Here is a 22,486-nt window from a genome sequence, read left to right on the forward strand (position 1 = left end):
CTTTTCTTTTTATATTCTTTAATTGTCGATTCGGTAACATTCATATAAATAAAAGTAAACATTGCACGACATTGACTTTAAAAGTTGTATTTTAAATACAAGCACTTCTTAAATTTTGTCTTTTAATTGGACCAAGTCTGAAAATTCCAGCTACTACCAATTAATTATAAGCATCGACATCATGACCTTGTCGGATGAAATAGTCTATAGCTTACTATTATTATTATTACTATCATATCATTATCACTATCACTATTATAATTATTGGTGGTGGCTGGAGAGATAAGGTATAGTTTACTTGGGTCTCAGCCTTATTGTCTTTGTGAATTATAGAAGGAAGGTACTGATATTCCTCAATTATTTTTCATTTCCTTCTTCAGGTTGTTCTACCTGCCATTTATTGAAGCTTCATCATCAAATTCATTGATTGAAGATGAGTTTTGATATTTTCATAAGTTTTAGAGGCAAAGATACTCGTAACACGTTCACGGGGCATTTGTACAAGGAGTTGGTTGAATTAGGAATATCCACTTTTATGGATGATAAGAAACTCTTGATTGGAGACAGTCTTAGTGAAAAACTTATTAGAGCAATTGAAAAATCATGGTCTTTCATCGTTGTTTTATCAGAAAACTATGCTTCTTCAAAGTGGTGCTTGAGAGAATTGGTGAAGATAATCGATTGTATGGCTGTACAGAAGCATCGAGTCATTCCCGTATTTTACCACGTTAATCCTCGTGACGTTCGACATCAATTAGGATGCTTCAAAAAAAGCTTCCGCAAACACGAAGAAATTCTTCAAGAACTCAACAATATGGAAAGAGATAAATACATGAAGGAGGTTCAACAATGGCGGAGAGCTTTGACAAAAGTCGGTGATCTCTCTGGAGTAGTTGTAACGAAAGATAGGTGATGTAATTTCAACGTATCATCTTCTGTTTAGGATCTGTTTGGATCGATTAATTTTTTTTTTAAGAAAATCATTTGCGGATTTTCGAAAATAGAAAAATAAGGACAACTATGCATACAAGATGGCAAAACTTAATCTTCTTTTATTATTGAAGTCTATAATTGTCTACTAGTGATAGAAATTGATAGAAGTCTATTATTGATATCATATGATAGATGTTGATAGAAGTCAATGAGTGTCTATCCGTGTTTTTTTTTTTTTTTTGTTATTTTTGTAAATAATTTGACATTTTTTCTATCTGTGAAAATTTTTCAAAATCATTTTTATTTGAACTTTTTCAATAAAAAAAGTTTAAAATACACTTTGAAAAGGTTTCAAGAACTCTATTTTGATTGGTTACCAAATATTTCAATTTTTTTTTTTCTAAAATTACTTATGTTCAAAATTAAACATTTATAAAGTTAAACCAAATATACCCTTAGTTCATCTTATATAAATAGCTCCAGATCCACATTTAAAAGGCGATTTTGAAATTTAATCGAGTGATAGAGTGAGACGTATCTTTGTAATTTAGCCTTTGAACATGCTGAATAAAGAATTTGAGCTACTCGTTTGCACAGTGGATGTAGACTCTTTTCAAATCATTGGTGTCAATCTTCTTTCTGGAACATTTCTTCTGTATTTCTTTTGTTTGTTTGATAATTTTTCATCACACAAAATAGTAAAGTTTAGTTGAGACTCGTGGCATTGTAAGCTGGTAACAAGTGTATGCATGTGTTACGTGCATTTTTAACATGAACTTTAAAATTTGTGTCTAATAAGTTACTTAACCAATTTGAAAATGTTAATAAACTCCTAAAATATAAATTTTAATTGACAATATTACCCTTTGATGTTATATGATTGAATATGCAGCGTTGAAGTGGCTAGCATTGGCAAAATCACAAAGCAATTGCTTGATATTTTGAATCATCAAATGTTAGTAGCTTCAGACAAGGTGGATAGGTTAGTTGATATGGAACGTCGGTTATCCAAGATGGATGAGCTAATTGATTTGGAATCGAATGATGTACGTTTTGTAGGGATAACAGGGATGGGTGGAATTGGTAAAACAACCATCGCTGAAGTTTTTTACGATAAAGTTGCAAATAAGTTTGGAAAAAATCATTGTTTTCTTCGCATTTATGAACGCACTTTAGTCTCACTTCAACAGCAACTTCTTTCCCAACTTCTTCGAACAAAGGACATTGTGATAAACAATGAGAATGAAGGAGCAAGAATGATTGAAAGTTATTTGAAAGGTAAAAAGGTTTTTATTGCTCTTGATGGGGTGAAAGAAATAAGTCAACTAGAAATGTTAGTTGGAAGTCCCATTTGGTTTGGTCAAGGGTCCAAAATCATCATTACAACTAGAAACAGAGATGTTCTTCGTCAACCTAATTACAGAGATATAATGGTAGAATACAATGTGGAGTTTCTTGATTATGAAAGTGCCATGTCACTCTTTTGCAAACATGCCTTTGGATCTGAGTTTCCCAATAGGAATTTTGAGGATTTGTCTAAGGAGATTGTAGAAAGGGTTAAAGGACATCCACAAGCTTTGATACAAATTGGATTGTCTTTGTATGATAAAGGTATAGATATATGGAAGGAAGAATTGAAGAGTCTTGAGAAAGATTACATGAATAAACATCTATTCAAGACATTAAAGATAAGTTTTGATGATCTAGGAAAGACAAGCCAAGAAGTTTTTCTTGATTTGGCATGTTTCTTCAATGGGAAGAAGAAAGAGAAAGTGATTGAAATACTTAAGAGTTTTGATTATAGACCTCATAGCGAATTAAAATTATTGGAAGATAGATGTCTTATTGAAGTTAGACGTGACAACACAATATTTATGCCTAATTGCATTCAAGCTATGGGTCAAGAAATTGAACGTGGAGCTGATAAACGAAGTAGGATTTGGCTTCCAAAAGACGCCATTGATGCATTTGATCAACGACATGTAAGACTAAAATATGTATATTGATTTTCTTTTTTTAAAAAGATATATAAGTTAATTTCTTTCCCTTTTTTTGTTTTGAATAATATTTTTTTATTTCCAGAGAGTAAGGGACATTAAAGGCATAGTGTTGGAAATGGAAGAGAAGCAAGATGAAGTAGAGTTGGAGGGTAAGGTTTTTGAAGATATGACATGTTTAAAAATATTGCAAATTAGCAATGTGAAGGTGATTGGAGACTTCACACATCTCTCAAAACAACTGCGATTGCTCAATTGGCATAGTTATCCCTCAGAATGTTTGCCATTACGTTTTGACTCGAGATATTTATTTCAACTTCTCTTGCCTCTTAGTCAAACTAGGCAACTTTGGAATGGACAAAAGGTTAGTACATCCAAAAATTACTGAAAAAAACCATTTCTTAAATGTTCACGATCAAATACTACTTTGGTCTATATACTTTTGACTTAGTTCATTTAGGTTATTATACTTTTTCTTAAAACAAGTTACTAGAAGAGAAAGGGTCAAGACGTGCACTGGGACAGTAAAAATTGTCATTTGGGAATTTATACTTTGAAAATATTCATTTTTTTATCCTTAATCTATTAAAAAGTAACCGTTTCTGTATTTTTATTTTTTTCAACAATCAAAATTGTCATTTTCAAGGTCCAAATGAATCAAAGTCGGAAGTATCAAGACCAAAATGAACGCAAAAATACAAAGACCAAAGTAGTACTCAAATCTAATGTAATTGTATTGTTAAGAAGTAGTAATATCTCAAAAGATGCACCTGAGCTATGTTTTGGTGACAGGGATTTGAGAAATTGAAGCTTATCAATGTTAGTGATTCAAAGAATTTGCGAGAGACTCCTAATTTTACAAAGGTTCCAAATCTTGAAAGTTTGGTTCTAAGTAATTGTACAAGATTGTGGAAGATTGATTCTTCTATTAGTCGTCTCAATCGTTTGACATTGTTGGATCTAACATGTTGTATTAATCTCAAAAGCCTTCCATCAATTCAAAGCTGCAAGAGCCTCACAACATTAAATTTGGCTGGCTCAGGTCTTGAGTGTCTCGATCAAAAAGGTATTTACTAATTTTTACTAATTTTACATTGTGGTAAATTGAATTATTCCTTTTATCCAACATCTAGGTTTAAATTTTTGGTAAATTACACTTTTAATCTTTGAAGTTGAGTTGAGTCCTTAAATTTTAAAATTGCACAAAAAAATCGTCAACATATCTCAAGAAAAAATGTTGGACGATTTTGGTCCCTCAATCAATATTTCGGTTAACAACTATCAAGATTAGGCTAAGGTGGAATCGTGTTAAACTATAATAATAATAATAATTTGAAAAATCTCAAAAGAAAGGATTTTGAAGTGCGTAAATTATGAATAAGTATTTCAAAAGAAATGATTTAGAAAGTTCTAATCCGTTCTTTAGGCTCTAATGAATTTGAGAATTCCTTTATATATGGATGTACTCAGAGAAATATATGCCTTAAGATATTATAGATCCAAAAAGAACCTAAACTAATCCATTTTCTTCATGGATCCCAGTTATATAAATATGAGGAATATTCTCACATGGTAAGCTATGAAAGAAACATGTTTAGAAAGTTATGAAACTTTTGAGAAATTTAGAATGATTGAAGAAAAATCAGTTTGTGAGTATTGAGAGAGTGAAAAAGTTCTCTACCAAAAGTGTCCATATGTATACTTAACAATACTTTCTTTCTTTCAATAATTGTCTCTATTCTTTTTGTATCAATTTCTTCGACAATATATAACATCTATTATGATAATTTCCTACGATTATTCCTTTTCTTTCTAATATTATCAACTTCATTTTATAATATGTTTTGGTAACCAGGTTTGGAGCACTTTCAAAACGTCTTCCAACTTGTAAGCACCTATTTACTCTTATCCGCTATTTATTGTTTAAAATTAATTTGATAATTAAAACGTAATTATTGTGGTAGTAGAAAGAAAGATGATAGTAGTTGATTTAGTAGATGTAGTTCCATCGTTCAAGATATTACTAATCTTCTTTATAAGTTGTAGATTCAAATAATCTCCAATTTCTTATTTTAGTAGTAATCTAAAGAACGAATGATAGTTTTCTTCTTTTTCTCAAAATAGGTTCTAACATTAAGGTAGAGGGAATTATGATATATGCATAAAAGGAATATCTTGTAGAGGTTGTGTTGTTAAACAATAAGTTCAGATGAGTTTAGGTTGAGGCGGGAGTTTGATAGGAAATTGATCTTTTAAAATGTATTTATTGATAAAGTGTGATAACACGATTGAACAACATAACAGCTAAACGATGAACATGTACTTTACTAGACGATGAATGTCAATCAACAACTACACGTGTAAGTGATCGCTTACAAACACTAAACGATCGTTTACATTCACTACACAATCGCTTACAATCTCTACACGATCGCTTACTATCACTACACGATCGCTTACTATCACTATGTGATCGCTTACAAACACTACGCAGTAGCTTACCACAACTACACGATTGCTGAGACTCTTCTACACGATCGCTTAGTAGATGAAGTAGGCGATGAATGGTACTCCTCCGTTGTTTCTACACGGACAGACTAACCCGAACCCCACCCTCGAGAGCTCACTTCCCTCACTCAAGATATTCATTTCTTCAATACCTTATCTTTCTGTTTCTTTCTTCTTTTAAATCAGAACTTCTCCAACAGAATTGAAAGTCGTTTAACTGTGGTCCCCAACCTCCTTAACCGACGCAATTGTCAATTTTCTCATATTACCCCTATTCTCCCTTCTTTGATATTGCAGTACAATTGGAGGCCTATCATTATCTCGCTCATCCACCTTTACCTTGTCCTCAAGGTAAAATTCTGGGAACTAATTCTGAAAATCATCCAACACCTCCCAAATCACCTCATGCTTTGGCAGCCCTTTCCATTTCATCAAAACCTCACGCCCCCGATGCGACAACCAAGGTCGAGAGCCCAATACAGCCTCTGGTTCAAGTAACCAGGAATGATTTTCATTGACTAAAGGATCTACAGATGACTTCCTTTCTGGCTGTCCAATCAACTTGTTGAGTTGCGAAACATGAAAAACTGGATGGATTGACACTGTTGATGGAAGCTCTAATTTGTAAGCTACCAATCCCACCCTGTCAATAACTTAATATGGGCCATAATACTTGGGAGACAATTTGACATATCGCTTTTGTTGAACCGAGATCCGGCGATAGGGACGTAACTTCAGCCATACCCACTCTCCGACTTGAAATTCTATATCCTTTCGCTTCCTATCCACAAATTTCTTCATTTTCTCTTGAGCCACCCTTAAATGCTCCTTAAGTACACATAGTGCAGCATCCTTGTCTCGTATTTGTTGGTCCAATTTGCATTCATAGTGCAATGATGACCGAAAATTAAATCGCTTTGTCATATTGTCGTCATACAACTAGTCAGGTTACTGACGACGTACGTCTATGTATGTTTATGTATGCGCTTTGCGACAATAATATTATGTGATACTACGTTCTAAATGATGTATGTGGTGATGCTTAAATATTTTTATAGTATGTGTTCGTATAATGTGTGTCACAAGTTTTCTTACGCTGTAAACAAGTATAATTCCAACGCAAGTTTCTCAAAGTGCTCTGAGGTCGAACACGAGGATTGTTGTGATTAATGCGATACTAATGTGGTATATGTGACCAGTTAAACATAAAGATTAATGAATTGGGTTTGCAAAAATGTAAAATGCAGTAAAGAGTAAATTGCAGTAAATAGTAAAATTCGATGGTAGATAAAATGCGGTGATAAGTAAATTGCGGTGATAAAATAAATGAATAAACAATTAAATATATAGGGTGAGGACTGCTGTGAAGATGTGCAAAAATATCTGATGAATGTGGTGGCAAGTCTTGTGAAATATGTCAGAAAGAGAATGGGTTGAGGGAAAGGACATCGTAAATTCGTCAATCTTGTTGAGGACGCAACTAAGGTTCCGCTTTCCCTTGGCTTATACCTTTCAGTGATCAGCCACGTTCCCATATGTCTATGGTGAAACAGGGATGAACGTGATAAACGCAAGGTTGTTTCAATCTCTGGAAATACTTCTCACTTTAGTTATCGCATTCTTCCCCTTAGGATTAGTTACACATGATGAATGTATGGAAACGAACAGAGAGATGATGATAAATCTGATAATGATATTAAAATCTAGAGATCAACGTTTGTTACAGATAGTGAATGAAAGATTAGAGATGAACACAGTAGATGAATAGAAAATAAGAACAAATATGGAAAGAGTGTCATTATCTTGAAACGGATCCCAATTGGAGACGATTAGCTTGCCGATGTGTGGTAGAAATGGAGTGGGATGCTTCCCTCTCAGGCTTGCATTCCAGGTAGAAGTGACCTTTGGCATAGAGCTTCTTCTTCGGGAATAGAAATAGTTTCTTGCTCCAAAGACTTACCTCTCAGTCTTGTCTCATCTTTCTCCCAGATTTTCTCTAAATTGTCTCTTCAGACCAGCCTTCTTTCTTCAAATTTGATGAATCTATTTATAGACCTTGGCTTCTTCTGCATTAGTGGTCCCGCTCTAAAAAACTGATAATTCCTGCCATGGCATAGTGGAAACGTCCGCTCTGCTCTACATTCAATTTGTCAGAATCGTACAACAGAAATGCTATACAATGTTAGAAGTCCTTGCGAATTCGTTGCTCTTTACATCTTCGATCGATCGCCGCATGCAGTGTAATTGTTTTGATCTTTTATTGATCACTGCATGCGGTGGAAATGCGTTGATCGTTTGAGTCCATGATCGATCGTCGCATGCGTTGCAATTGCGTTGTTCTTTTTCGTTCTTGATCGATTGTCGCCTGCAATATGGATGCATTGTTCATTTTTGTCCTCGAGTGATTATCGCATGCGGTGACTTGTTTTCTACAAAAGAAAGACTTGGACATTCCATTTTGCCATCACAATGGGGTTAGCGGGTGTGATTACGACACTTTACAATTTTCGCGTTTCTAAGCCAATTTCTATACGGTCGACGCAACTTTTCCTTCTTTTTACTGCATAATCTAAATAAAACAGTATAAATAACTTGTATTTCTACAAGTTATCATACTCCTAAATTTAGATATATGCTTGTCTTCAAGCATGTCCTCGACTAAGGCAATTCAACTCATTTTCTATCCTAACTTTGCGTTGATCGGCTACTCCGGATGCTCACCTCTACATAATTTCTCAAACCTACAAGTTCCTTCTGTCCTTTGACATTTCTTCAACATGCTCTACTCTATTCTTGTCTAAGACAAACCTCTGCCCAAAGTTCTCTTCTTGTTTTGAAAAGAATGTTTTACCTCTTATTGTGGAAACAACGAAGTGCGTCTTTTATACGGTGGCTTGGTTTACGTCATTCTATAGAGAACGTTGATCATGGTTACACCCTTCCTTTTGGCTTGCTCCCACGGGTGTCATGCAAGCATCCAACTTCGGTTGTGTACCAAGCTCAACTTCAACTCTTGATCCTCATCCAAGTTTTACTTTTGCTTGTCAGTGGAGTTGTCTTTCTTATTCTTATTTTCTCTCTGTTTCTTCTTCTTTTTTTTTTTTTTTTTGTTTATGTACGCATTTGCCTGATATGACCGCATCGTCTCAGACCTTCCCCACCCCCAAATTTGAAGATGCGCAAGGTCCTCATTGCGTTGTTTTGGATAGAAAAGACAAAACACTTAGTAAACATTTTGAAAAGAATGTTTGAGCAGAATCTTGTAATAGAGAAGGTAAAGTAGAGCTATTGCGATGAATTGTCTAAGTGTTAGGCAGAAAATGCACTGTATAAAGAAATTTTGCTAAGGGTATGTATACTACTCATCATGGCAGTACAAATAAACAACGCAAAAGAAAAGAAAAGAATTACCGCAATAAATTGACAAAGGATGATAAAAGTAAAGAGGCCAACGTATAAGGAAAGAATGATTACTTAGTTGTATAAAATTTGTCTAAGTACACAAAGAATTATAATTATCGTAACACAAAATTGTTAGTATGTACAAAAGAATACAAGGTATAGCTATCTATAACAAATGAATGGCCGCAAAAAAATGCAAAATTGTGGAGAAGGTGGTACACCCCTAAATTTAGAGTTGCAGTGGGGGCTCTCGGTGAGGAGGATGTTACAAAGGAGCTCTTTATGGCGGTTCATGAAATTGCAGAGGTTGCTGTAGAAGTGGAGGCACCATGGGACCATGTAGATATGCAGTTAAGAAATTGAAGTACTCATGGTTGTGCTCGGCCATCTGTCGTAGATTTAGGCGAATGGTAAAAATGTTGCGTTGAATATTGATCATCGCCTGTTGCAACATTGTGTTGCTCTCTCACAACTTCGTTAATGAATGGCAGAAGAAGGTGAGCTCTTGAGATAAGAAGACCCGCATATCTTCTAAGGTAGCAGCAAGGGATGAGGTGGTAGGTTGCGCCATCGATGTTTCACCAGCATCGGTTTGAGATTGAGTGGAAGGGCCTGCTCCTAAACCGTGTGGGTCATCAACATGTGGCGATGGGGGTGAAAAGTGAGGTGGAGATGGATGGCGGGGGGACGCTACTAGGGATTGGAGTCGGGGGTAAGGAGGAGGTTTGTGAATTTTTCGAGAAGAGGAGAAAGGGGCTCATTTTGCGGGCTTGGTGGGCGAATGATTAAAGAAAAAAGGGTCCAAGGGTAAATTAGTTTGCTTCTGCGACAAACTGCCTTGGACGATTTCCTTTCTTTTATCATTGTGGCGCTACTTCTTTGGTCCTTGTGGTTGTAGTGCATTTAAATCAATGAGGGGCCTTTTTCTTGGAAGCTAGGGGCAATGCGGTGAATCCTTGAGAAGCATTCTCGAGATCTTCGTGTGCTTCAGGCATGGGCTCTTCGTCATGAACTTCAGGCATGGGCTTTTCGTCAATGCCCTCGCCTACAGATAAGCGTAGGCTTGAAATTGTCCATGGGAAGAAGTATTGACCTCTTACACGGCCAACAAAACCGAATCTACTTCGCAATGAGCTGGCCCACATCGATCGGAATGTCGCGCGCTATGCAGTATGCGGCCATAACTCGATCCCTTGAAATTGTTTTGTCATGTGTTGTTGGGATGAGTCACCTTTTCACCAAATAGACCCAAAGTCGTGCTTCTGGCAGTAGCCTGTTGGAGGCGAGGGTCCTTATGCCTATTAATGACACCGACCACTTGGTGCCCGATTGCGTTAATACTTTTAGCGCATCCTCCATATGCTCTTCTTCAGGATCATCAATCAGCTTGTTACCCGGTGCTTCCGGGAAAGTCTTCAACTGACAAAGCTCATTGATGTCCTTTGCACTGAACGACACTACCCTCCCTTCGATGATCACCGCATCTTCGGTGTCATGGAGCTGGCCATGGTAGAAGGCCTTCACTACCGTAGAATTACGATGGATGGACACTGACAGAAATTTTCCCACCCATGTTCCACCACAATGCTGGTGATAAGATCTGGTAATGGCATCGACGCAGGAAAGAAGCCCATTTCCATCCACAGATCGTCATTTTCCTTTTTGGTTGCTAGGTGCCTCCTAGTCGATGCAAGCGCGTTGCTCTCCACTTTCGCTTTGCCCTTTTCTTGAGCAAATGCAAGGCGGGATTTTTGTCTTTGTTTGTGTTCCCTCGCCTTGCGTTGCTCCTATTTTTTCTTTTCCCATTCTTCCACTTCTTTTCTCTTCCTCTCTATGAAGCGCTAAACATTTGCTTTGTGGCGTCTCTCCTTTTCCTCCTTCTCCTTCTTTTCCACTTCTTCTTCTTCTCTCATTTCTTTTTCAAATTGCTCTGAGGCAAGCATAATGCGCTGCTCATCCTCGATCCTTCTTCTTTCTTCTTCTTCCACCCTTGCATTGTCATGGTGAACCGCCTCATCGTGAAGTTTTCTGGCCAAATCGCCTGATGCGATGATTTGGTTCGCACATGACATTTTCTCTATCTTCTCCTCTAATTCTCTTTTGCTATGCGTTGAAAGAATGATGGGTCACTTGTGGACCCTTGTGGCGCATTCTCCTTACGACATCGCATCAGAGAGGTGACGCCAGGGTCTTCTCTATCTTCAGATGTAACTAATTTGGTACGTGGCGATGAAGCTAGTAGTTGCGTCGATGTTCTAGCTTGCGCTGACATCCCCTCTTCCACCCTTGCAGTGGTTGATTCTCCGTCAAAATCTAAACTTTTCTCCCGTTTTCTCCTTTCTTCCTCTTTCTTAAAGCGCTTCTCTTCTTGCCTGCATTGTTTTCTTTCACTTCTCTTCTTTTCTTTCTTCTCCTTTTTTAGTCGGGCGACTTCATCGTCTTCCGCCCGTTTTTCTTCACTTTTTCTCTTCTTCTTCTCATCATCCATCCCCGGTTGCTTCTTCGCCTCTACAACCTCCAAAACAATCCTGATGGGTTCCTCATTGGAGTCTGTTGGGACAGTCTCCTTAGGATCCGAAACGGCCAGGGCCATTCTCCGCGAAGCCACTGCCAACTCCTCCCCTGACGGTAGGAGCTGGTTCATAACTCCGGCTTCTGGTAACCCCCCTCTCATTCTAAATCGCTCAAAATACTCCCAAATACCTCCTTATCGTCTTTCAATTTTAGTTCGTTTTCTGTCGAAGGTACTAGGAGTGCCACCTCAGGTCTGGTGGTAGGGGAACTCTCCGTGCTCGGCCCCTCTCGGTTGTTGATGTTTCTCTACTTGCAATCCCAATCGCTCAATGCTCTTCGCTAACGACACCAAATTCTCCTCTATGGTTGGTAATTTCTGCATTTCGACTCTGAGTCCAGATATCTCCTGGCCTAGTAACTCTAGCTTTTCCTCAATTAGTTTATGAGCCATGCTTGCTAGTGCGTGGGAAATGGAGTAAATAAATATGCGTTTATCGTTCGTTCTCCATGCGTCGCTGGTCATACGTTGGGCTATGGGATATGCAATATGCATCTAAAAATCTATGCGATGACCATGCGTTCCTGCCACAAGTTTTCTTACTCTCTCGCCAAGTATAACGAGATTGCAAGTTTCTCGGGGTGATCCGATGTTTAACTTAGGGACTCATAGCTAAATTTCATGGAGTAATGTGTTGCGGCGAAGAATAAAAGAATATTGAAGTTAAGAGTTATGCGCTACTCCTACTCCTAACTAAACAGATTAAGCAACGGAAGTATGACTATGAGAGGTAGAGACACGACAACTGTTAATGCGTAATAAGATGTATGGGAAAATAGATAAAATGGCGGGGAAGACTTCACCGCATCAATAAGCTTGATCGCAAGGATAACCCCAGCCAATGTAAGCTATGCGATTATGCTATACACACTTGACGAAGATGCATGCGATGTATATGCAATAGTGTCGAGAGGACATATGTCTAAGTCTCTATTTTTGCTCACGTGCTCCCACACATAAACGAGATGACCGCATACCACCATATCCTGCTTCTGGACGCATACGATGTGACTACATACTTTCATATCCTATCTATAAGGTGCATATGCAGTGTAATAGCAATCTGACCCTCTTCTTAAGCTTCTATTCTTGCTTATGCATTCCAATCTGACTCTCTCAAGCCTAGATTTGGTTTTTAGACTACTCTCTCAAGTATGCCTAATTGATGAATGATGCACTCATAAGACAAGGTAATCACATAAAGCATGGTTGACATAAGATTATTCTTATCCCTAGGGACACTGCTTACTTTGTTTAATGCGCTCAACTACTTACCCTCTCGGGCCGTTAGTCGCTGTTGATTCTTCTCATAGACAAGCGTTTCCATAGCCTAACATTAAGTAAATAGGATTTTCTCACAATACCCATGCAACCCACACCTCTTGGTGGTTTGCTACATGCTTCATATGCCTATGCCGTATGATTAAGTATGCGATACTCTAGCAATCTTACTTATTTGGGCAATGAATGTAAAGGATGATAAGAAGAGATAAACGAAGTCAGAATCAAAGAAGATAAAGAAATGTATTGATCACAACATGTATTAATCTCTTAAGCCACAATGTAATACAATACAGAGATAGAAGAGGTATGGAGGGCCAGATGGGCAATGTCTTGCTTCCATCAGATGTGTGTCAAGGCTGCCGGTGGTGCCATGGATGGGCAGAGGAGTAGTCTCTCTCAAGATCTATCTCCGACGGAGCTCCGGTTGTCACTTGGAATGGTTGAAGGGATGAAGAACTCTCAAGAATATCTTCTCACGCTTTCGTCTGAATCACAAGTATCTGCCCTAAGGCAGAAGCTCAGATGAATTGAAGTTGGGCTCTAAGACTTCTATTTATAGTGCCCGATTTCCGACAGCATTAATGGTTCTTCTCTGAATTTCTGCTGCTAAGGGCGTGATGGACCTGCTCTGAATCTTTGCTACTAATGGCATGGTAGGTGAAATGTCAACATCAACTTTTGATACTCCCGAGGTATGCATTCGTGCTTATTTTCTGAAGTATCATCGCCTTCCACCAACCTTGCATTCATCCCTCTATTACGGTTATTACTCTATAGCCACAACCTCTATGCGATGGACGCATGCAGTTAATGGCCGTAACATCCATGCGTCGAACGTATGCGATCGCCTCTACGATGGTGAGATTCGCCACATGCGATCGATTCCTACAATAGCTACAAAGGTAGATAATTGGACGCACAATAACACATAATAGTGGGTTAGCCGAGATTTTCATTGCTGACCAACGTAAGCTCACTTTCTAATGAATTCTTAGTACAATAACTGCATATTCTACTTAACAGCCCTCATAATTCTAAATAAAAGGCCTATAATAACATACATTTCTGTCCGTCATCACCTTCCCAGGTTGTTGCTTTGATACCAATTTGATAGGAAACTAATATTTTAAAATGTATTTATTGATAAAGTGTGATGGCACGATCGTATAACATAACAGCTAAACGATGAACATGTACTTTACTAGACGATGAATGTCAATCTACAACTACACGATCGCTTACACTTGCTATGCGATCACTTACAAATACTAAATGATTGTTTATATTCACTACACGATCGTTTACAATCTCTACACGATTGCATACTATCACTACATGATCGCTTACAAACACTATGTGATCGCTTACCGTAACTATACGATCACTAGGGCTCTTCTACACGATCACTTAGTAGATGAAGTAGGCGATGAATGGTACTCCTCCGCTGTTTCTACACGAACAGACTAACTCGAACTTCCACCTTCGAGAGCTCACTTCCCTCACTCAAGATATTCAGTTCTTCAATGTCTTCTCTTTTCGTTTCTTTCTTCTTTTAAATCAGAGTTTCTCCCAATAGAATCGAAAGTCATTTAACTATGGTCCCCAACCTCCTTAACCGACGCAACTGTCAATTTTCCATATTACCCCTATTCTTCTTTCCATTTTCTCTGATTTCATTCCATATTTTTCATCAATACATTTTACTTCCCTTCTTCGATCATGCAATCTCTAAAACTATACTCCCTTTCATCAAAGATATATATAAGCTATAGCGAAAAGAAAGAAGAATAATGGAAAACCAAGGGACCTTAGAGTTTAAACATTTTAACAAGGTTGTACGTTAGTAGTTGAGCAGTAGTTAGTATATCATGTAAGTTTAATACTAAAAAAGAAAGATACGTTAAGAACTTTTGTCATAGTTTTGAGGACCATGAGTAGGAGGGAAAAGAAATAAAACATGTGATGAAGACTTTGTTGATCAATTTTGCTATTCAAATTAGTCTATTTGTTGTGACAAATTATGAAGGTTCTCAATGATCGAAGATGATATTACTTTGTTGATTGGTCCTTATTTTCTTTGACAATTCATCCTCCCGCTTTGATCGAGAGTAGATTTTGATTTTGAAACATTATAAGAGATTTTGATATTGAAACTTTGTAGTATTTTGTTGCATTTTATACTTTAACCTAAAGGTTTTTCACCATATTTGGTTGGTTTGAGTATTAATAAGAGAAGTGGACATATGAGAATAACAAAGAGAAATTCTATATTGGAAAAACAATTGAGGGTATCTATGTGTTATTTTCAAATTTTTTCCTTTACTATAGATAATTAGTTTAAAGAAATTGACTTTTTGAGTGTTGATTTTTCTTATATTTCTATTTTGCATGCTAAAAAATGAGAGAGCTTCTTACATTTGTTTAAAATTCTAATATTTAAGAACTTGAGAGAAAGAAACAGAAGAAGTTTTAGAGACTGGAAAATGAAAGAAGGGGATAAGACAATACGAAGAAGTAAGAGAAACAGATGATTGATGGGAAAATCTGAGACCATAGATTGAAGCAGAGAGAGAAAAAAAAATGAAAGAGGTGATTTATAGGAGTCCAGATAAATGATTTCCTTCCATATATTATATAGATGTAAGGGCATTTAATTTTTATTTTTATTTTTTTTGAAGGTTACGGGTATATATTAATGCAACTTTTTAAATTTAGAGTAGTTTTTAATGAGGTTCTAATAGTATCATCCATAAACTAACGAAAAGTTGTAAAAAAGATGAGTTGTTTTTAAATATAGAAAAATAAATTAAAATATTTATAAAATATGGTAAAATTTTAGAACTATCAATGATAGACGTTGATAGATACTGATAGACTTTTATCATTAGTAAATATTTTCAACAGTTTTACTATTTGAAATAATTTCCTTTTAAAGATAGCAATGAATTAAACTTTTGAAAGTTTAATGGTATTTTTTAAATAAAAAAAACAAATAGTACATTTGCCCTCCAAGGCTAACAACAGGGTTTTTATTTGCACTATTTTTAAAAGACAAATGAACCAAAATATTTATAAAATATAACAAAATTTTAAAATTATGAATGATAGATGCGGATAGACATTGATAGATACCAGTGTCTATCAGAAACATTGATAGACATCAGTGTCTATTAAAGATATTGATAGACACTGATAGATGTTTATCAGTGTCTATCAATGTCTATCATTCATAGTTCTAAAATTTTGTTATATCTTGTAAATATTTTCAACCGTTTTACCATTTGAAATATTTTTTTCTTTTTCTTTTTTGATGTTTAAGGGTATTTTTAAAAGTTTTGAAAGTTTAGAGTTATTTTTAAGCAAAATACAAATTTTAAGGATACTTTTCTATAATTTAGCCTAAATTTTTACTAATATAATTGTTTTTATGTTTGGTCCATACTCCATAGTATGATATAATTGCTAATTGATATATCAATAGTTTCAGGCAAAACGAAGGTCAACAAGAATTCCTAGCATGGAAAATCTCCGAGAATGACTTTTTGTAAGTAATAAAAATTGTCTTGATATAATTATTTGGATTATATATAGATGTCCATCGATTACATATTCCCAAATATCTTTACTACAATGCTCAATGTTTTCGTATCTGGTTGATTTCATCAATTCAATTTTAACTTTAGTTTTCATCTTCGTTTACTTAATTTGGTTTAAGTTGGAAGATTGTGTCGTTGATTCGAGTTAATTACTGGAATTAGATTAGGATTTACATTTCACTAGTAATTCCTTAATGGGATTGGATTGAAATTAATTTAACTATTTTTTTTTTGGTTAATTTACAATTTTGATGAATTTTGGGGAGAAATTTGGGCTTGAGATGGGCTAAAGTTGGGGTTAGTTTTTTAAAAAAGGACCATTCAAAATATAGGAATCATGATAAAAATATTAGTAAATATAACACGATGTAAAAAAAAAAAAAAAGATTATAGATATAACAAATTTAGATCAAAATCTCGAAGTCTATTCATAATATACTATAACGTTGGTAGAAGTCTATGAGCAATTACCCGCCCCCGATTACCCTAACTAACCTAAGACACAAGAAGCTAGTCAGCTAATCTAAGCAACCTAGTTGGAGCAGATTTCGTAGCCTAAATCCAGACCAAATATGTAGTAGTGGTAGTAACAAGTTGAACACTGGAAACCTTTGAATTTCTCCATCAAGCAGTTTATATAGCTCGAAGTAAGCGAGGGAAGGGGGATTTGAAGTTTATTGGTTGCAAGAGAAATTAAATTATATAAAATTAAAGCAAGTAAAGTTGAGAGAAAAGTGTGAATAAAGCCTAGTTTGGGTTATTACGGAGCGATTTTTTGGCTATAAAGTAAATTGCGAAGAAAAAAAGTAAATTGAAAATCCCGCCAAAACGCGATGTTTTCACTTTTATGAAAATTTTTTCTAAGTTTGGCTATAAAAATGTGCCATGGTAGTTGATTTGCGGTGGATGTAATGCCACCGCAAGATTGATGATATGATATATATGTGTTATGCGTTGTCTTAATCACGCTACCAGATAATATATGCAATACTACAAAATTCACTGTAGAATGCGTTCATGTAGTTTATGCGTGTCACAAATTTCTTGCGATGAAACCACGTATAATTCCACCGCAAGTTTCTCAGAGTGATCCGATGTCGAACACGGGGATTTGCGATGCTAATGTGACAATGATGTGACATATGTGACCGCAATCAAAATAATATTGTGATGAGCTGAAAAGTAAAATGCGATGATAAATAAATAAATAGGTAAAGAGTAAAATGCGATTATAAATGAACAAACAAGTAAATAAATCTGAAGTTGTGCAAGGTGTGTGTGAGAGAATGCGATCGCAAGTCTTGTGGATAGAATAAGAGTGAGAACGGGTTTGGGGAAAGAACATCACAAGTTTGTCAATCCTGTTGAGGATGCAACTAAGGTTCCGTCTTCCCTTGGCTTACACCTCTCGGTCATCGCCTGCGTCACCATATCTCTATGTTGATTAGGGATGAACGTTTGTGAACGCAAGGTTGTTTTCATTCCTACAAATACTTCTTGCTTTGGTTAACACATTTTATCAACCTTCTTTTGAGAGATGGATTAGGATCTTCACTTCTGTTTTCACAAGTGAAGATGCCATTGAGCATACGTTAACTAAACTTAGCTGACTTCTTCAACATGGATTGACTTACTCGCTCAATCCTTCCCTCCCACCCTGGAGGTCTAGTTGCTCATGGTGAGAGAAATGGAAGATGAATACGTTAGGGTGAACAGAGAGATGAAGATGCACATGATAATAATATTAACTGGTAAAGATAAAGCATTTGTTACAGAGATATGAATGAAAGATAGGAAAATGAACAACAATCGATGAACGGAAAATAAGAACAAATGAGAGCAACGTGTCAATGTCTTGGCACGGATCCCGATCGGAGCTATTTTGCTTGTCGGCGTGATGGAGGAATGAGGCGGAGAACTTCCTTCTCAGAAGAGTTCTCGATGGAAGAATGACCCTTGCACAGAGCTTGTTTTCATCTCTTTTTCCTTGTGTTTCTTCTCTTCCTCCTCTTGAGTGTTGATGTTGCTATTTATCGACCTTAGCACCTCTCGCGCCAGTGGTCCCACTCTGAAAAGTTACATTTTCCTGTTGAGGCTTGGTGGGAATGTCCTCTCTACTCCACGTTCAATTTGTTAGGTCGTACATCAGAAAAGCTGTATAATTTCAGAAATCCCCGAGAATGCATTGCTCTTTTTGTCCACGAGCAATCATCGCATGCGGTGATACATAATCCCAGAGAATGCGTTGCTCTTTTTGTCCACGAGCAATCATCGCATGCGGTGATACAAAATCCTCGAAAATGCATTGCTCTTTTTGTCCACGAGCAATCGTCACATGCAACGTTTTACCTACAAAACAAAGATTTGGACATCCTTTTTACCATCGCAATGTGGTTAGCGGGTGTGTTTCCGATACTTTTACAATCTTTGCGTTTCTAAGCCAATTTTAATATGTTTGACACAACTTTTCCTTCCTATTTTCGTATATTCTAAGTAAGAAGATATAAAAAACTTGTATTTCTACAAGTTATCACACCCCTAAATTTAGATATATTCTTGTCCTCAAGCATATCCTCTAATAAGGCAATTAAGCTCAAGTCTCGTCCTTGCTTTCCGCCGATCGGCTACTCAGAATGCTATTCCTATACATAATTTCTCAAAATCACTAGTTTCTTCTATCGTTTGAACATTTTTTCAGCATGCTCTACTTTAGTCTTACCTTAGACAAACCTCTGCTCAAAGTTCCCTTCTTGTTTTGAAAAGATGTTTTTTTTTTCTTTTTCTAAAACAAAAACGAAATGTGCCTTTTATGTTATAGCCTGGTTTGCGTCTTACCATAGAGATCATTGATCATGGTTACACTCTTCGTTTTGGCTTGCTCCGACGGGTGTCATGCGAACATCCAACTTCGGTTGTGTACCAAGCTCAACTTCAACTCTTGTCCCTTGGCCAAGTTTTTACTTTAGCTATTCAGTGGAGTTGTCTCTTTTCTTTTTTTTTTCTTTCTTTTTTTTTGTATTGCGTCGATCCTGGTAACCTACCTTCGTTTTGGCTTGCTCCCACGGATGTCATGCAAACATCCAACTACGAGCAGGTTCCTTTCACTACTTAACTCTTATCAAGTTGGGATTTTCCCCTTGCGCTGATAGCAGAGTTTTTTTTTTTTTAAGATGAACGCATTTACTTAAAGATGAACACATTTACTTGAAGATGAATGCATCTGCTTGATTGTATCTGCTCAGACCATTTCCGCCCCCAAATTTAGAGGGTCGCAAGGTCCTCATTGCGTCGTTTTGGACAGAAAAGGTAAAACACTTAGTCAAAAGTTTGAAAAGAATGTTTGAGTAGAGTCTTGTGCGAGAGAAAGTAAAGTTGAAACTATTACGATGAATTGTCTAAGTGTTAGGTAGAAAATACGATATATCAAACAGATTTCGATATGCTTTTACAGTAGTTTCTTGTTTGATAGCCAAGAATCTACCATAAATCCATCCCTCTCTTAAAGATCAGAATCACACTAACATCCTTCGCTTAAGATCTTTCCAATCTTTGAACGACTCTCTACCTTACTTAGACCGATGCCAGTCTAATGCGGCACCGTCGAAACTCACAACCGCCACCGTCATCTTCTCGGATTCAGTCAATTTATGAATCTGAAAATAGCGATCTACTTTGAGTAGCCACACATTTGGATCACTTCCACTAAACACCAACATTTCTATTTTCTTTAATTTACTTCGATCGCAAGTCGTTTCTTCACCCGCTACTTAACTGAACTATTCGTTCCACACACATTATTGTTATTCGACCCTTCTGCCTCTTTCGTCACTTTCGTTTTTCCCTTCACCATTTCCGTAATATACGAAATGAGTATTTGTTAATGTTTCTCTGCTTGCAATCCCAGTTGCTCAATGCTCTTTGCTAACGACACCAAATTCTTCTCTATGGTTGGTAATTTTTGCATTTCAACTCTGAGTCCAGATATCTCCTGATCTAGTAACTCCAGTTTTTCCTCAAATCGTTTCTAAGTCATGGCTGCCCAGGATGTTGCTTTAATACCAATTTGATAGGAAACTGATCTTTTAACATGTCTTTATTGATAAAGTGTGATGGCACGATTGTATAACATAACAACTAAAAGATGAACTTGTACTTTACTAGACGATGAATATCAATAAACAACTACATGATTGCTTACACTTGCTACACAATCACTTATAAACACTAAACGATTGTTTACGTTCACTACACGATCGCTTACAATCTCTACATGATCGCATACTATCACTACACGATTGCTGGACTCTTCTACACGATCGCTTAGTAGATGAAGTAGGCGATGGATGGTACTCCTCTGCTATTTCTACACAAACAGACTAACCCAAACTCCCACCCTCGAGAACTCACTTCGCTCACTCAAGATATTCAGTTCTTCAATGCCTTCTCTTCCATTTCTTTCTTCTTTTAAATCATAACTTCTCCCAATAGAATTGAAAGTCATTTAGCTGTGGTCCCCAACCTCCTTAATTGACGCAACTGCCAATTTTTCCATATTACCCCTATTCTTCCTTCTTTGATATTGCAGTACAATTGGAGGCCTATTAGAGTTTTGATGGACGGGAGATAATTTGGGATAGAAGTAGGATTTTGTAAGTTATGGACTCTTAGAAATCCTCTATATTATAAATGGTTCATAACCATTCGTACGCAATCTAAAATATATCCCTGGCCTATTGAAAATTGCATTATCTTGACCTTTAATAAAAGGGATGGTTGTAATTATAGTAATCAAACGCAAAATATTAAGTACATATAACACAATACAAAATAATAATAATAATAATTGTAGATATAGCAAAGTTTAAATAGTCTATCGGTGATAGACTATAACACTAATAGATCTATCAATGATAGACCATATGATTAGTAGAAGTCAATCAATAATATACCTAATAATTGATAGAATTTGTTGTTTTTCAATTTTTTAAAATGATGTTGTATAGTTAGTTATTATTATTAAAAATTATATCAAATGCAATTACTCTTAATAAAAAAAAATGTTAAAACATATCCTTATTGTAAGAATATGTACAAAAACTACCTTGATACACGACATCATCTCTCTCACCTTTTATTTTCTCTCTTCCTTTATTATTTATGGCTTAACGCTTCTCTATTTTCTCTCATTTCATTCCTTATTTTTTCTTCAATACATTTTACTTCCCTTCGTCGATCATGCAATCTTTAAACCTATACTCCCTTCCATCAAAGATATATATAAGCTATAGCAAAACGAAAGAAGAATAATGGAAAACCAAGGGACCTTAGAGTTTGAACATTTTAACAAGGTTATACATTAGTAGTTGAGCAATAGTTAGTACATCATGTAAGTTTAATACTAAAAAGGAAAGATACGTTAAGAACTTTCGTCATAGTTTTGAGGACCATGAGTAGGAGGGAAAAGAAATAAAACATGTGACGAAGACTTTGTTGATCAATTTTTCTATTCAAATTAGTCTGTTTGTTGTGACAAATTTTGAAGGTTTTCAATGATCGAAGATGATATTACTTTGTTGATTGGTTCGGGGTTAGAAGATTGGTACCAAGTGTATAGGGATGACCTTGTGAAAACGAGGATCTTAACCCGAGGATAAAAGAGGTTTTTGAGTCTTTCAAGATATTGCGTGATATAGAAAGCACCGTACCCGAAAGGATACAAAAATATCTGAAGGAGCATGGTGACCCCAAGGAGTACGACATTGAGGAACTATTGTCTTTGACAATTCATCCTTCCGCTTTGATTGGAGAGTAGATTTTGATTTTGAAACTTTGTAGAAGATTTTGATATTGAAACTTTGTAGTATTTTGTTGCATTTTATACTTAAGCTAAAGTTTTGCACCATATTTGGTTGGTTTGAGTATTAATAAGAGAAGTGGACATATGAGAATAACAAAGAGAAAATTTATATTGCAAAAACAATTAAGGGTATATATGTGTTATTTTCAAATTGGTTTTTCCTCAACTATAGATAATTAGTTCAAAGAAATTGACTTTTTGGGTGTTGATTTTTCTTATATTTCTATTTTGCATGCTAAAAAATGAGAGAGCTTCTTAAATTTGCTTAAGATTATAATATTTAAGAAGTTGAGAGAAAGAAACAGAAGAAGTTTTAGAGACTGAAAAATGAAGGAAG

The 22,486-nt window shown here is 36.1% G+C and overlaps 1 protein-coding gene across 7 annotated transcripts; it reads left to right on the forward strand.

The window, feature by feature from the left end:
• The first annotated feature begins 263 nt into the window (after window positions 1-263).
• LOC120080481 (disease resistance protein RPV1-like) lies at window positions 264-22,265 on the forward strand. 7 transcript variants are annotated; one of them, XM_039035143.1, is made up of 7 exons: window positions 264-287; window positions 381-909; window positions 1,826-2,915; window positions 3,016-3,294; window positions 3,723-3,996; window positions 4,786-4,817; window positions 15,138-15,285. In XM_039035143.1, exons 2-7 carry the CDS (start codon window positions 434-436, stop codon window positions 15,225-15,227), a joined length of 2,241 nt encoding a protein of 746 aa, XP_038891071.1. In that variant the 5' UTR covers window positions 264-287; window positions 381-433; the 3' UTR covers window positions 15,228-15,285. The 7 variants fall into 7 exon arrangements, with proteins under 7 accessions (XP_038891071.1, XP_038891070.1, XP_038891075.1 ...); XM_039035147.1 differs by lacking the exons at window positions 264-287; window positions 15,138-15,285 and adding exons at window positions 16,178-16,240; window positions 21,809-22,265 and having other exon boundaries at window positions 434-909; XM_039035146.1 differs by lacking the exons at window positions 264-287; window positions 15,138-15,285 and adding exons at window positions 16,178-16,240; window positions 21,835-22,265 and having other exon boundaries at window positions 434-909.
• The last annotated feature ends 221 nt before the right edge of the window (window positions 22,266-22,486 follow it).

This window comes from Benincasa hispida, chromosome 6 (assembly GCF_009727055.1).
Source record: "Benincasa hispida cultivar B227 chromosome 6, ASM972705v1, whole genome shotgun sequence".
NCBI lineage: Eukaryota > Viridiplantae > Streptophyta > Magnoliopsida > Cucurbitales > Cucurbitaceae > Benincasa > Benincasa hispida.